General features: G+C 32.4%; 1 protein-coding gene across 4 annotated transcripts in view; it reads left to right on the forward strand.

Annotated features, from left to right (window-relative positions):
• Positions 1-818: 818 nt before the first annotated feature.
• The window catches only part of LOC145334722 (monocarboxylate transporter 14-like), a 43,773-nt gene continuing 29,502 nt past the window's right edge, over positions 819-15,089 (forward strand). For all 4 annotated transcript variants that reach the window (XM_080180308.1, XM_080180305.1, XM_080180306.1 and 1 more), the window contains exons 1-6: positions 819-909; positions 10,444-10,503; positions 11,240-11,306; positions 11,726-11,832; positions 13,659-13,735; positions 14,067-14,167. In XM_080180308.1, the coding sequence (XP_080036434.1) occupies positions 865-909; positions 10,444-10,503; positions 11,240-11,306; positions 11,726-11,832; positions 13,659-13,735; positions 14,067-14,167 (457 nt within the window). In that variant the 5' untranslated portion in view covers positions 819-864. The remainder of the gene's footprint in view (positions 910-10,443; positions 10,504-11,239; positions 11,307-11,725; positions 11,833-13,658; positions 13,736-14,066; positions 14,168-15,089) is intronic.

Consider the following 15,089-nt stretch of genomic DNA (forward strand, 5'->3'; position numbering starts at 1 on the left):
ATAGTTTTAGAGGAAAACAATAATAGAAATAATTAGAAATTATAAGTTAAGAGGAAAAGAACGATTTTTCCTTGAGTGAAGGGACTTTGTAAAGTCTCAACTTTCAAAATTTGTGTATATAATGTAAAAAACTTAGTATCTACCTCCTTATTTTTCATGTCTGAAAAGTTAAAGAAGCACAAGCACAAGTAGTTTGTTGCATAAAAAGAATTTATGTCTTAAAATAGGTCATTGGATAAAAAATATATTTTCTTTAAAAATTAGATTTTGTAATTAAAATATGTCTAACTTTATTGATTATAGAAGTTCATAGTAAAATTAATAAATATTGTTTTCTACTACATATTGTGTCTGGGCGTCTTGTCTTGAATTTCTAATATAAAGCTAGGCAATAACTTCATAACATTTAAAGAATTTAAAATTGTTTTGCCCAAATTAAAGTTTTGAGAGTAAGTCAAGAATAACATTTAATCTTTAAAATTTTATTAGACTAATTAAAACTGTTTTTCATTTCTATGTAAAAATAAGACAGTTTACTTTTAAAAATAATTACATTCTTGTTTGCCTGAAAGAGAAAGGAATATGATCGTGAATGGGCAAGTAGTAGATTTCAAGCCAAGCTAAAGTGAAACCGCATTCAAATACAGGTCAAGGATGTCAATCATTCTGCTGTAGCATTTGAAGAAATTGGTCAATTCAAAAAAGGGTCTAGATTTGATTTATTAAAATCTGAATCAGTTTATTATCTATAATTATCCAATTTGTCACACTAAATTAAATTTTATGATTCTAGATAAGCATTTTTTAAAATTTATGAACAAAAATTAATAATCATATTTTATTTCAGAAAGTAAATAAATTAAAATGGGAGCAGGAGAGAACCATACGGAGAACAATAAAGAACTAAAGGTTAGTTTTATATTAAATAAAAGTTTGGCCTAAATATTTGTAGATATGATGAGTCTTTACCATTTGATTTATGAATTACTAGTGGTTGCGCCCCTAGTATCTAAGTACTCTATATTTGAAATGGTATGGAAGGATAGAAAAATAGCCTAAAACCTAATTGTAAAAATAAGATCGCCCAAAACCATCCTGTTATTTATTTGGAACTTCACTTAAAAGGAGAACTCATTCGGTTCAGTAGATATCGAACTCTTAAGCTACAGACAAAAAAAACTTGCTACATTATATAATAGGATTAGATCCACATCAAGGCCATTTTAAAACACCCCCAACTTGTTTGTTTGATCTTAGTTTCTAAAGAAATCATATGACTAATTAGCTTTTTACAGTATTAGTATTGGTTCTTGGAAGATTTTTTTACATGTGGGTGTGATCTGTGAAAAACCTGATCCTTTTCTTGTAAAATATTTAAATGTGTGGTTATCCCAACCTTAAAAAAACACCCAATAGTTTAAAGCTGAAAATAAAGCCACTAGTTAACAAATAAAAAAAAAATTCTTTTTTTATTCTTACATTATTTTTCCCTTCTTCATATCTTTTTTGAAATTCTACTAATTTAACACTAGAATAAACCCCCTATAACAAACCAGATAAAAATGGTTTATGATAATGATTGGAATGGAAATTAGTCAGTCGTAAGGCAAATCAAACAATAAATTAGTTATAACTGGATGATATTCATATTAAAACATATCAATTAGTTTAATAATATTAGTGTTTACATATATTTACAATCAATTTTAAGTGATCAATTTTTTTAGTGAAAAAGTGTTATTTGGAAGAAAATACCCAATTTGTCTTTGTGAACTACTTGGCTATTATTATAGATAGAGTGTAGATTTTTTGTGAAGATTCCTCATTGATGTTAATAAGAATAAGTTTTATAACAATTAGACCATTCTTTCGGGTTTAGATTTACTAAAGAACCAGAGGAAGGGAGGGAACATTAAACACGTTATATCATTTATTGGGACAAAAACTTTGTAAACTTGAATTGAATTTTAATAGTTTGGTGCAAAACTAGCAGTGTCTAAACCTTTCAACCAATTTTTTAATCTCCAAAAGGTTGTAATTTTATCTATCATTTATTTTGGAGGTACATCAATAAATCCTCAATTGCCCATCACATACTATCGTATAAAAACTAATTAAAGAGTAGTTTTGCTTTTAAAAATGAATAGAAAGATAACAAAAGAAATTCTATAGGGTTGAAAATTTATTATTCGATTACCAGTATTCTACTTTTTAAAAGTGCAGCTTTTCAATAATAAGATTTCTCGTATTCATTCGAATCCGGTGGATAGGAACCGGCTCTCATCCATACGATAAAACTATGTCTAGCATCGTATTTTATCCAGCTTTCTACGAATATAAAAATGTACAATCATAAGATTAAAACCAGTTTTTTAGCCCCGAGGTGCCGAAGGCACGGGCTGTTTATAATAAGATGCGAGAAATAACTAATATGCGCTAAATTTTGGTTGTCCATTCTTATCCAATTGTATGAAGTAGTAAGGTTTATTTATATTAAATAAGCTTCACATCTGTCAAGGGATGGTTTTAGTCTACTTTTCTCCTTTGAATACAGAGCCCCTAGATTCTAGGGTCGAAACTTTCATGGTTGTTGTCAATATTGGTTGATTTTAAAAATTATAACTTAAACGTTCCATTTAAAAAAAATCAATCTTCATCAATGTAGAAGACAAAGGCAAAGTAATTAGCTTTGTTTTTCAAAGATTTTTTTTTAGTATTTTATTATTTGTTTTATAAGACAATTATCAATGTTGTTTACCTAAATAATTTTATAATTATTTTCCTTCTGTTTAATGACAATTGACAAATTTTTTTTTTTAATTTCGTACATTTCGAGAACCGATCAAATTTTGGGACTAGTATAATTTGTAGTCAAATGTCCCCTCCCTCCCTGATAAAATATATAATTTTTACCCTATAACAAGAGCACCTTCTTTAGGTCAAGGAATTCCTCATACTCTTACTATTGTTGACTCGTATATGAAATTGCAGCAATAAGTACATTTTATAATATCTTTAGTTATGACGCAGTTTGGAACGAGAACCCATAATTTATCCCCGATGACAGTTACGGGTTATGATTGAAATTATAAATAATTTATCTATGTTAACTTTTACAGATATAAAATTAAGAAATGTTTTTTAATATTTGTCATGAATTATATGCTATTGATCAGGTGCTAACATATATTTTCTATACAGTTACCAATCCCAATAATGTCCGCTGGATCAGAACCGGTTCTGATCCTTACTGAAAAATCATGTATTACAGATAGATTTCCAAGAACAATAAAATAAGACATGTAATTAATCCCTGGTTTATTGGCCCGGGCCTTCGAGACCAAAGAAATAGAAATAGATCCTTTGAATTCATTTTTCTATTCGCGGAAAACTGTTTATAATTGGATGTGAATAATAAATATTACATTTTTGGGATTAAAGACTCCAATAGAATAATAATCAATTTATAAATATATTAATGCATATATACATATAATGCATATATACATATTAATGCATATATACTTAACAAAATCAATGTTGCTGTATTTATTAGTAGCGAAGCTACTCTATAATTCACTTTGTCCGTCCGTCAGTCAGTCAGTCAGTCCGTCAGTCCGTCAGTCCGTCAGTCCGTCAGTCCGTAACGCTATGGGGGAAATGGGATTTACTCAGCTCCTATAAAAGATAAAAAGCTGAAATTTTTTGACAACATTCCCATCATTAAGGAGCACAATTAACTATAAAACGTCAATGGCGGTCGGACGGCTTTTCAGCAGGTTTTAGGCTATTTTTTTATTTTCCACATTTTTCCTTATATCTTTGGTGTTTATGGTCCGATTTTCAAAATTTTTTCAGTTAGTTATATCAAAATTAAATTTTCCGTCGTTTGGAGAACCAACAATGACGGTCAGACTGCCTTTTTGCAGGTTTTTGGCTATTTTTATATTTTTTACATTTTCCCCCATATCTTTGGTGTTTATGGTCCGATTTTCAAACTTTTTTCAGTTAAAGATATCAAAATCAAATTTCCCATCGTTTGAAGAAAACAACAATGACGGTCAGAGTGCCTTTTTGCAGGTTTTTGGCTATTTTTATATTTTTTACATTTTCCCCCATATCTTTGGTGTTTATGGACCGATTTTCAAAATTTTTTCAGTTAAAGATATCAAATTAAATTTCCAGTCATTTGAAGAAATCAACAATGACGGTCAGACTGCCTTTTTGCAGGTTTTTGGCTATTTTTATATTTTTTACATTTTCCCCCATATCTTTGGTGTTTATTAATCGATTTTCAAAATTTTTTCAGTTAAAGATATCAAAATTAAATTTCCCGTCGTTTGATGAAAACAACAATGACCGTCAGTCCCATCCACAAAATTTTGTGCTTCGCTACTTATGGATGTTGTCATCCTTGTTTATCTATATTTATTTATAAACAATTTATAAATAAACAAGGATGACAACATCCATAAGTAGCGAAGCACAAACAATTAAATAAGAATTTAGATATTAGTTGTCAAAAGCATGTATATTAGGAAAAAATCACGAAACCTTTTCAACATTTGTTTTTAATTTCTTAATATTTATATTTCAGTACTATGATAAACTGACTGATGGTTAAAGTAAATTACATAGTGGATGCTCAAAACAACGGGAAATTTAATTTTGATATGTTTAACTACAAAAATTAAAAAAAAACGGACCATAAACACCAAAGATATGAGGAAAAATGTAAAAAATATAAAAATAGCCAAAAACCTGAAAAAAGGCAATTCTGACCGTCATAGTTGTTTTCTTTAAATGATAGAAAATTTAATTTTGATATCTTTAACTGAAAAAATTTTGGAAATCGGACCATAAACACCATAGGTATGGAATAAAATGTGAAAAATTCAAAAATAGCCTAAAACCTTCTTAAAGACAGTTTGACCGTCATAGTTGTTTTCTTAAATCGACAGGAAATTCAATTTTGATGTCTTAAACTGAAAAAAATTTGGAAATCGGACCATAAACACCAAAGGTATGGAAGAAAATGTGAAAAATACAAAAATAGCCTAAAACTTGCTTAAAGACAGTCTGACCGTCATAGTTGTTTTCTTAAATCGACAGGAAATTCAATTTTGATATCTTTAACTGAAAAAATTTTGGAAATCGGACCATAAACACCAAAGATATGGAGAAAAATGTGAAAAATACAAAAATAGCCTAAAACCTGCTAAAAAGCGGTCCGACCGCCATTGATGTTTTATAGTTAATTGTGCTCCTTAATAATAGGAATGTTGTCAAAAAATTTCAGCCTTTTATCTTTTATAGGAGCCGAGAAATTTACGTTTCCCCCAAACTAAGACGGACAGACGGACAGACGGACGGTCAGACGGACGGACAGACGGACATTTCAAATTATAGAGTAGCTTCGCTACTAATAAAAGTAAATAAATAAAAATCATGCAATAAACTAATGCGATATTTTTCTTCCAGTTTCTAATGTCAGGGATAGGGAAATAGCACCTACTGTATTGCCTTTTATTTTTAAGAAATTAAAATTAAATATAATTTGTAAATTAAATTTTTATTGTGTTGAAGCTACTTTACAAGTGATGGTGTCTGTTCTTCTGTCGGTAACGCTGCTCTCTGTTCAGTTCTCTCTCTCTCCTTTCCTTCCCATCTCCCCTTTCCTTTTCCCTTCGGTTCTCATATCTTCTCTTTCTTTTCCCTACTCTTTCCTTTTCTTCTCTCCTTTTCCCTTCTCCCCTCTTCCCCTTTCACCTCTTCCCTTCTTTCCTCTTTCCTACTCTTCTCTCCCCTCCTTTCCTTCTCTTTCTTTCAAATTAAAGCTAACATAATGGTTTGACGAGCTCAAAAGTTGGATAGAAAACATTTTTGTCTTTAGGTACTATATAATACATATCTCTGTTCATGACTTGAAGGTCATTCACTTTTTTTAAAATTCAAACATGCAAATGCTATTTCATGAATAGTTATATTCCTGGAATTTGAAGTATAATGAATTAAGGAAAAAAATATTGAAACACCTTTTTAAGATATAGAACTGTTTAAAATTATAACCAATTTAAAGCGTTTCAAACTTAAACTTAGATAATTAGTAAACTTCATATTTTCAAAAGCTTCTTTTCTATAATTATTAAAAGCAAAGCTTTTCTATAATTAGGGTCGGTCAGTCCGTCCGTAATAGATTTTTTTCGTTAATTTAGCGTGTTAGAATTTCATCGTAACAGATAGCTTTTTTCGTTAATTTAGGCATGTTAGAATATCGATTTCAAACTTTGTCATATCGTTTAAGAGCTTCGCTTTTATGGATGTTGTCATCCTTGTTATGTTGTGGGTGCAGTGGCTTTTTAAACCCATGATCCTTGAAAGCCCTGAGCGAAAATATTTATTACAGTTATTCAGATTTCAGTGTGCACTCACTTCCGCAACTGTATTACATTATCAAATCATCAGAACCGCATATTATTAAAACAGCAACACTCTTCCTAACCTTTTGCTTCTCTTACAAGCTGCTCTATGATTAACTTTGTCTGTTTCTCCATCCTTTGGTCTGTAACACAAAGGAAGAAGTGTATTTTTCTCTCGGCTGCTATTGGAGATAGGTTGCTGAAGGAAGATTCCATATACCATAAACAATCATGCTGTATATCAACTTACATGGTCCGTCTGTCAGTTTGTCATGCTATCAAAGACATTTACATTCATTTATATAATAAGGTTTCGTGGTTTTTTCTTTCGCTTTATTGATTTACAACTATATGCTCTACAACTAACTTTGTAGGTTTGTCTATCTTTGGTTTCTTTGTGCCTCGCTACTTATGAATGTTGTCATCCTTGTTTATTTGTTTTGTAAAAAAAAGGCAATGGACGATAAATTAATATATTTATCTAAAAATTATCCATTCTGTAAATTTAAATTAAAGAACATTACTAGTTTGGAACGAACCAATCAAAATTTGTAATCATTACCTAAAGTTTTTAACCAAACGAAAAAGATGTGTGTAACTTTGGGTACCAGTGTAATTCTTCTCCTTAGCTGAATAATATGAAACATAACGCGGAAGTGAATGCCCACCTGCACAATGTCCACATGTGTTTCTAGCAAAATTTCTGAGGGGGAATATGATCTTTATTTATTTCATCTTCAGTAGCGCAGCTACTCTATAATAAGGGTATGTCCGTCAGTACATCCTCAAATTTCCCCTATATTTTAAATGCTTTAAATCATCACCAGTTCAAATGAAATATTTTCTCAAAGTCTCATTAACGATACTTGCCTCAAATCTAATATAGACCTAAATATGTAAGATTAATTTTTTTTGTTTTTACTTTTTATATAACTACCAGTTACGCCCATAGCCTCTAGGTGCTCTTTATTCGATGGGGGTAAGTAGGCTCTATAGAAGTAGTCCAAAACCATTCATTCTAAAAATAAAATGCCACAAACCACCCCAGGAACTAAGTGAAGCTTCCCTGAAAAAGAGATAATTTAATTGGTTCAGTAGTTATTGAAATCTTAAGCTCCAGGCAAAAAAAACCTTACTACTTTATAAAATTAGCACATCCCCCCTTTAAAGGAATTATTTGTAATATGTACAAAAAAAAGTGTTCTTGTTTTTTTTTCACTGCAACCACATGTTTCTTTATCTCGCCTTTGTAGTACTATTTAAAAGATTTTTTTAGAAGCGAAGCTACTCTATAATTCATTTCGTCTGTCCGTCCGTAAAGCTATGAGGGAAATGTTATTTTCTTGGCTGCTATTTAATATACCAATTAGCATCCAGTATTTAGTTTAGTTGGTCTGTTGGTCTAAATTCACATTAAAAAGAATATATGTGAATGGTTTCGGGATTTCTTTCCAATAAATCTATTCTTGATTTAAACTAGGGTTGGGCCGGATATCCGGTGTGGCCGGATATCCGGCCATTTTCAATATCCGGCCGGATACCGGATATTGAAACTATCCGGCCGGATATCCGGCTCTATAATTTTTTATACTTTACACCAAAAATCTCTGCTTTTTAAAATCTTAAATGGCTATAATTTTCTTATTATTGAAGCTAGAAGAACATTTTTTCTGAATAAGTTTTTTTACTACTTTAATATCTGGTAATTTGGCCGGTTATCCGGCCGGATATCCGGTAATTTGGCCGAATAACCGGATATTTGCCGGATATCCGGCGTTGGCCGGATATCCGGCATTTGAAATCAGCCGGATATCCGGTATCCGGCCAAAAAAGTATCCGGCCCAACCCTACTTTAAACATCTACTCTTTAAATCACCTAGTCCGTATTCCAATCCAAATTGTTTTGTGTGCTTAGCTACTCATGAATGCTGTCATCCTTGTTTCTTATCAATATACAGCGAAAAAGCTTAGTAGGGGATTTTTTATCATTTTTATATGCATTAGAGTTTTTAGCAACGGTGCCAGATGTACACATTTTGTGCGTAATGTACGCATTTTTGACCTGATTTTTGACAAATGTACACATTGGGCAAAACCGATGAGGATGTACGCATTTTCAACATTTTAAAAAAAATGTACACGTGTACACACAAAAATTGAAATTTTCCTTCCAAAAATGGACTTTTTACCCCCAAAAATTGGCTTCCTTTCTCGATTTTCTGGTTATAAACATTGAAGTTTAACTGAATATTTATATTTTTTGTAGTAACTTGTAAAATTACAACTAAAAGTGTGAGGTTGACTCCCCCTTCTCCCTTAAGAGCTCCTAGATGCCACTAGTGTAATTCCTATTAAGATAGCATAGCAAATCCCCCTCGTTCCCCATCCCCTTCTCTCGATTCCCCCCTCCCTTTTCCCCCTTCCCCCCCAAAATGTACACATTGGAGGTCCAATGTACACATTATTTGTACACTTTGATCTGAAAAATATCTGGCAACTATGCTCCTTCTTCTGGCCTGCTTGGGAGTCCAACGGTGCCAGATGTACACATTTTGTGCGTAATGTACGCATTTTTGACCTGATTTTTTACAAATGTACACATTGGGCAAAACCGATGAGGATGTACGCATTTTCAACATTTTTTTAAAAATGTACACGTGTACACACAAAAATTGAAATTTTCCTTCCAAAAATGGACTTTTTACCCCCAAAAATTGGCTTCCGTTCTCGATTTCTGGTTATAAACATTGAAGTTTAACTGAATATTTATATTTTTTGTAGTAATTTGTAAAATTACAACTAAATGTGTGAGGTTGACTCCCTCTTCTCCCTTAAGAGCTCCTAGATGCCACTAGTGTAATTCCTATTAGGATAGCATAGCAAATCCCCCTCGTACCCCATCCCCTTCTCCCCATTCCCCCCTCCCTTTTTCCCCTCCCCCCCAAAAATGTACACATTGGAGGTCCAATGTACACCTTATTTGTACACTTTGATCTGAAAAATATCTGGCAACTACTTTTTAGTCAAAACTCAAAACCACTGGAAATTGCTGAATCACTTTTTGTCCAAACAAGAATAATGAAATAAATTAGACTTATGGAAATAAATTAACCCATGTACATGGATACTAAAATTGTTTCAAATTCTTCTCAACTTTCTAAATAAAAAAAAATATATGACTTTTTTTATTTTATTGTAAGATAAAGATATACTAGACGCTTATTAAAAATATTTACTAAGAAATACAGCTCTCTATCTTAAATAGAAGCTGAGAAAATCAAGTTTCCCCTGGCATTTGTAGCTTACTGAGTGACAGGCAGACAAAGTTAGTTATAGAGTAGCTTTTCTATTAAAAGAAATTGTCGATAGATTTTATTTAATCATTTTCTTCTATTTATTGAAATAACAGAGGAGGTTTTCATCTATTTTATTTGTTTAAAGAAAAAATTTGGTAGGATAAAAGTATGGGAATGGGGGGGGGGGGCTTTGTATAATTCTCGTAATAATATATTATTTTGTTTAAATTAAAGTAAAAGAATAGAGGGGGCACCAGTTTTATATAGTTCTACCCACGGGGCGCAGATGCTGTGCCTACTTTGTATTGGGTCTTTGAAATCAGCTAATTGCGTCAGAAATATAAACACAGCCGAGTCCCTACAAACGAACTGAATGAAATTTGCTAATAGACGTTAAGGATCTCCAAAACTGGCCAGTTAGTTGTCTAGATTATACATATCCTATTATATAAAGTAGTAAGCGTTTTTGTCTGTCCCGAAGAATCTCGCTAACCGCTGAACCGATATTGTTCTCCTTTACAGTGAAGTTTCTTATAGGTCCTGGGAAGGTTTTAAACTTTTTTGGGGAAGGGAGTCTTCAGCCCCCTCCCCCCCCCCAAAAAAAAAAAAAAAAATATTTTTTACTCTTTTGAAACGCAAATTGAAAATGGGATGAGGTCGACTTTTCACCCCCCTACTTAAGTGTAGCCGCTAGTATATTATATACTTATACATTTATTTTATTTTAGGCGACAGAGGAGGAAAAGTTGGTACCGCCAGTTGCTACGAGGACAAATGATTCTGTTTCAAGGAAATAACATAATCAAATAGACAGACAAACCATAGTTTAAGAGTCACTGCGCTGTCAAAAAAAAACATTTAATTGGCTTTTAATTTTAATTGATAGTACTGTCCCCAAAGAAATAAAACTGTGAGCTTTATTCGGGTATCTTAAGGGGCGTTTCGTCGTATTTTCACAGTACCTTTTGATAGGTAAGTTGGGTTAGGTGATTACCCCGCAAGGTTAGTTAATTGGTCCCGCAGGGGCTATATATAGGGGGAAAGCTACTGTGAGAATACGACGAAACGCCCCTTTAAAGGCGTTGCCACGAAAGAGACTATACCCCTTTATTCCTTACTTGTAGCTGCGCCCCTATCATCTATAGGCTTTGTATTCGAAGATTTGGAAATAGCCTAAAACCATCCCAAGTCTCCAATATAAATAAGCTATTCTATGTAAAGCTTCCCTAAAATGTAGAAATTATGTGGTTCAGTAGTTGTTTAAATCTAAAGCTTCAGACAGAAAAAACCCTTACTACTTTATATAATGGGAATTGGATTAACACTAATTTACTCTGTATATTTAATCACTCATATAAAAATTATTTAATTTTTTTAAAAATTATTTAATAGAAAAGGGGATACTTTTACCATCGTCTTCGCTTAATTGCCACAAACCTACCCTTAACTAATACTTTCCTTAAAATTATAAGTACTGCCGTTATCAAGATCTTACTGGATATTTGTTTATGTTATATGATATGTAGGAAACAGCCGGAGGAGGGAGTTAGGACGCCCCCAGATGGTGGCTGGGGCTGGGTGGTTGTCGCAGGTAAGTTTAGTAAGAGCTTGACAATAAGTTTTTCATATTTGTCTTGTATACAAAAATTTTCAAAAGAATGATATTTTTAAAATTAAACAGCAGTTTAACTTTTATTTAGATGCAGTATTTGCTTTTATCGGTGATTTCTCTTAAAGTGCTTTGCGAGCATAGAAAACCCCATAAAAATAATGGGGGGTGGGGTTATGAGATAGTTTTATTTTCTGTATGCCTAGCCCCTGTGGGGAGCTCATTGCATGGCCTATACCTGCGATGCTAAAACCTTGCCCCTAGCCTTTACTTAATGTAACTTCCCACCCCCTCCCCCTTCTTTTCAATTTATTTCCAAATAAGGTAGGGAGAGTTTCTATGCTCGACAAGCCACTTTAAGGGAAACCACGTAACCAATAATAATGTTTGTGCTTTTTCAGCCAGCTTCCTGTGCAACATGGTATTGGATGGTATCGCGTATTCCTACGGTATCCTACTCAACGCGTTGATGGAGCATTTCGGAGAAGGAAAGGGTCTCATCTCTTTGGTAAGATTTATTAAAACTAGTTGTGGATTTTCATTTCAGTATGGCTACGAAACCGATTTATATCCGCTAGATAAGAACCAGTTCTCAGCAAAACTTAAAAATAATGTTTAGCTTCGTAATACAGACAATTTTCCATGAATATGAAAATAAAAATCATGAAATTAATACTAGATTGGGTCACCGGGGCTGTCGGCCCCTCGGGGCTGTCTAAGACACGATGCGATAAATATCTATTATAGATTACAGCTGCGCCACTAGAATTTCAATCTAGGGTATTTGTATTCATCTTCCCTCTCCTCCTACTGGATAAACAAACTGACTAATATATAATAGGAGAAACAGTAACCTAAATTTTTCCCCTGTCATAATATTCAAGTATATTCTACATCTATTATCCTAATCTATTGTTTTTCAACGTAACGCTTATTTGAACATGAATGCTACTAATTAGCTAAAAAGAATTAATGTATTATTTTATATAAAAGATTTCTTTTAAAAGAAAGAAATTATAAAACTAAAGTAACTAACCTAAATTAATTTATAAGACAATTAAGATTTATAAAACGAATGGACCCATAAATATTTAATTTTAAAAAATTGCTTTATTTTGAATGTTTTTGCGCAGTTTTGCTCTTTTGTTCTAAACAAAGTATTTTTTTAGGGGGGGGGGGGGTGGCTAGGGTTGGCGTTTGTATATACTATTATAGAAGCGAGGTACAAAAAACCCCTCTACACAAAGAACATTAGCAATCCCCCCCCCCCCCGAAAATCTATATGCACGCGTCTGACTTAGAGACTAGGGGCGCTGCTGCTAGTTTTAAGTTGTTTATTTAATTTTGAAGTTTTGGAGGTTAATTTTTAGCTGATGTTAAAAAACTAATTTTTATGACCCATTTCTAATTAAAAATTTGTGTATGGGTTGCATTACTTTCATTTTGTAGAAGCAAAGCTAATAAAAACAAGAATAACAACATCCATAAAAGCAAAGCTCTGAAATGGAATGACAAACAAACAATAACACTTGTAGTGTGTCAGAACTGAATAAACTAAATATTAATGCATATGTCTATTCAAAATTGTAAGTAAATTTGTTGCAAAACTGATTAAATACATGTTACTGTTAAAGGACATGCTGACATTTTTAGGACTTGATTATAGAGTTTCTTCGCTTATAACACTATACCTTGTTGTAATAGGAATCAGTATTAAAAAAATCAGAAATGAATTTGATAATTTTAACATTCAAAAATTTGTTGTCAAAAAAAATCAGCATGTTTTAAATGGACATAAGGACTTTCTGGTAACGATTATAGAGTTGCTGCGCTTGCTAAGTCGTACCTAACTGTTATAGGAATCAGCATGCAAAGTTTGAAGTCGAAGTTTATTACAATAGTCTCCAAAGTATTTTAATAACGTTTTCTTAATCGTTGGCTTAATAACTCATGGGACTCATACTAAATTTTTATTGGTTGGGTCATTATATAGAGCGTCCATCCATACGTTAAAACCACTAATAGTAATCTACAGAAGGGGTGATTTTGTGTATCATCTTTAGGGATATGCATCAATTATCGGCCATTGTCTTATCCCTTTAGATCCCTGCATTTTATAAGGTCACTGAGCAATTTCGCAATTTCTGAAACCAACATTTTTTACAATTTTAATGCATGGTAATAAGTTGTGCCTATTTTTGGTTAAGGCATTCCCCTTACCATATGACAGATCGGCAATAGGTACTTTTTAATGTCTCTAATTATGGCATGGTTTAGACTTTCACTACCCCCCCCCCCGCTCCAATGTCAAACTAACTAATATTATATTTTTAGGTTGGTAGTATATTGGCTGGTGTAATTATGCTGGTTGGCCCTATTGCCTCAGGACTCACCAACAAATTTGGAACCAGGTATTTTTAGTAGCGAGGCTACTCTATAAGTGTTTTGTGTCTGTCTTTTTTAGGAAATGGAACTATTTGAATAAAATAACATAAACAAACTTTTGTAAGTTTTCAAAATCTTGAAAGATAATTTGAGAGTAAGAAAGGTTTTGTGATTTTCTAATTTACTTCTTTCTTTCTCTTTCTCTCGTTTTTTCTCTTTCTTTCTCTTTCTCTCTTTTTTTTCTCTCTCTCTCTCTCTCTCTCTTTCTTTCTCCCTTCCCTTTTATTTCATTCGCTTTCCCTATGAATTCTAAATGTTTTAAAATTTATTTTAACGAAATATGATTAATCTATTAAGGGTTGTATGTATTTTGGGAGCTGTCACTTCAAGTTTCGCCATCTTTATTTCCACCTACTCTCCAAATGTCCCCTTCCTCATGTTCAGCTACGGTGTTGTAGGTAAGACTCATGTTTAGCATAGTTAAAAAAAACGACAATCTAACGTCAACACTTTTACAAACATCCAATTATTAGTAGGGATAATCTTTAGTTTCGCCATCCTATTTTCAAGCTACACTCCAAATGTACCTTCCTCATATTCAGCTACAATGTTGTAGGTAAGACTCATTTTTAGCTCACTAAAAATCAGCAATTTAAAATTGACACCATTGATAAACATTCAATTTTAAGTAGGGTTTATCTTAAGTTTTGCCATACGTATTTCTACCTACATTAAAAATGTCCCCTTCCCTATGTTCAGCTACGGTGTTGTAGGTAAGACTCATTTTTAGCATAATAAAAAAATCGGCACAGCAAAATTGACACCATAAAAACATTCAAATATAAGTAGGGATAATCTTGAGTTTCGCCATCCTATTTTCAAGCTACACTCCAAATGTACCCTTCTCATATTCAGCTACGATGTTGTAGGTAATACTCAATTTAAGCATACTAAAAAACATGGCACATCAAAATTGACACTATCAAATACAATCAAATTATAAGTAGGGATTATCTTAAAATTTGCCATCCCAATTTCTAGCCACATTCCAAAAAAACCTTCTCATATTTACCTACGGTGTTGTAGTTAAGACTCATTTTAAGCATACTCAAAAAACGGCTCATCAAAATTGAAAGAAGTAGGGATAATCTTAAGTTTCGCCATCCTAATTTCTAGCTACACTCCAAATATCCCCATCTTCATGTTTAGCTATAGTGTTGTAGATAAAACTCATTTTTAGCATACTTATGAAGTTAAGAAGAGATAATTTTAAGCATCGAATTGGACTATTTCTAACATTAAAATAAATTCTATAAAAAAATCTTTTCAATTAAAAGAAAAAAAACTTCTTGGCTAAATAAGACAAATTGCAGCCCTAAC

Source organism: Acartia tonsa, chromosome 12, assembly GCF_053477335.1.
Source record: "Acartia tonsa isolate MP-2025a chromosome 12, ASM5347733v1, whole genome shotgun sequence".
Classification (NCBI taxonomy): Eukaryota; Metazoa; Arthropoda; class Copepoda; order Calanoida; family Acartiidae; genus Acartia; species Acartia tonsa.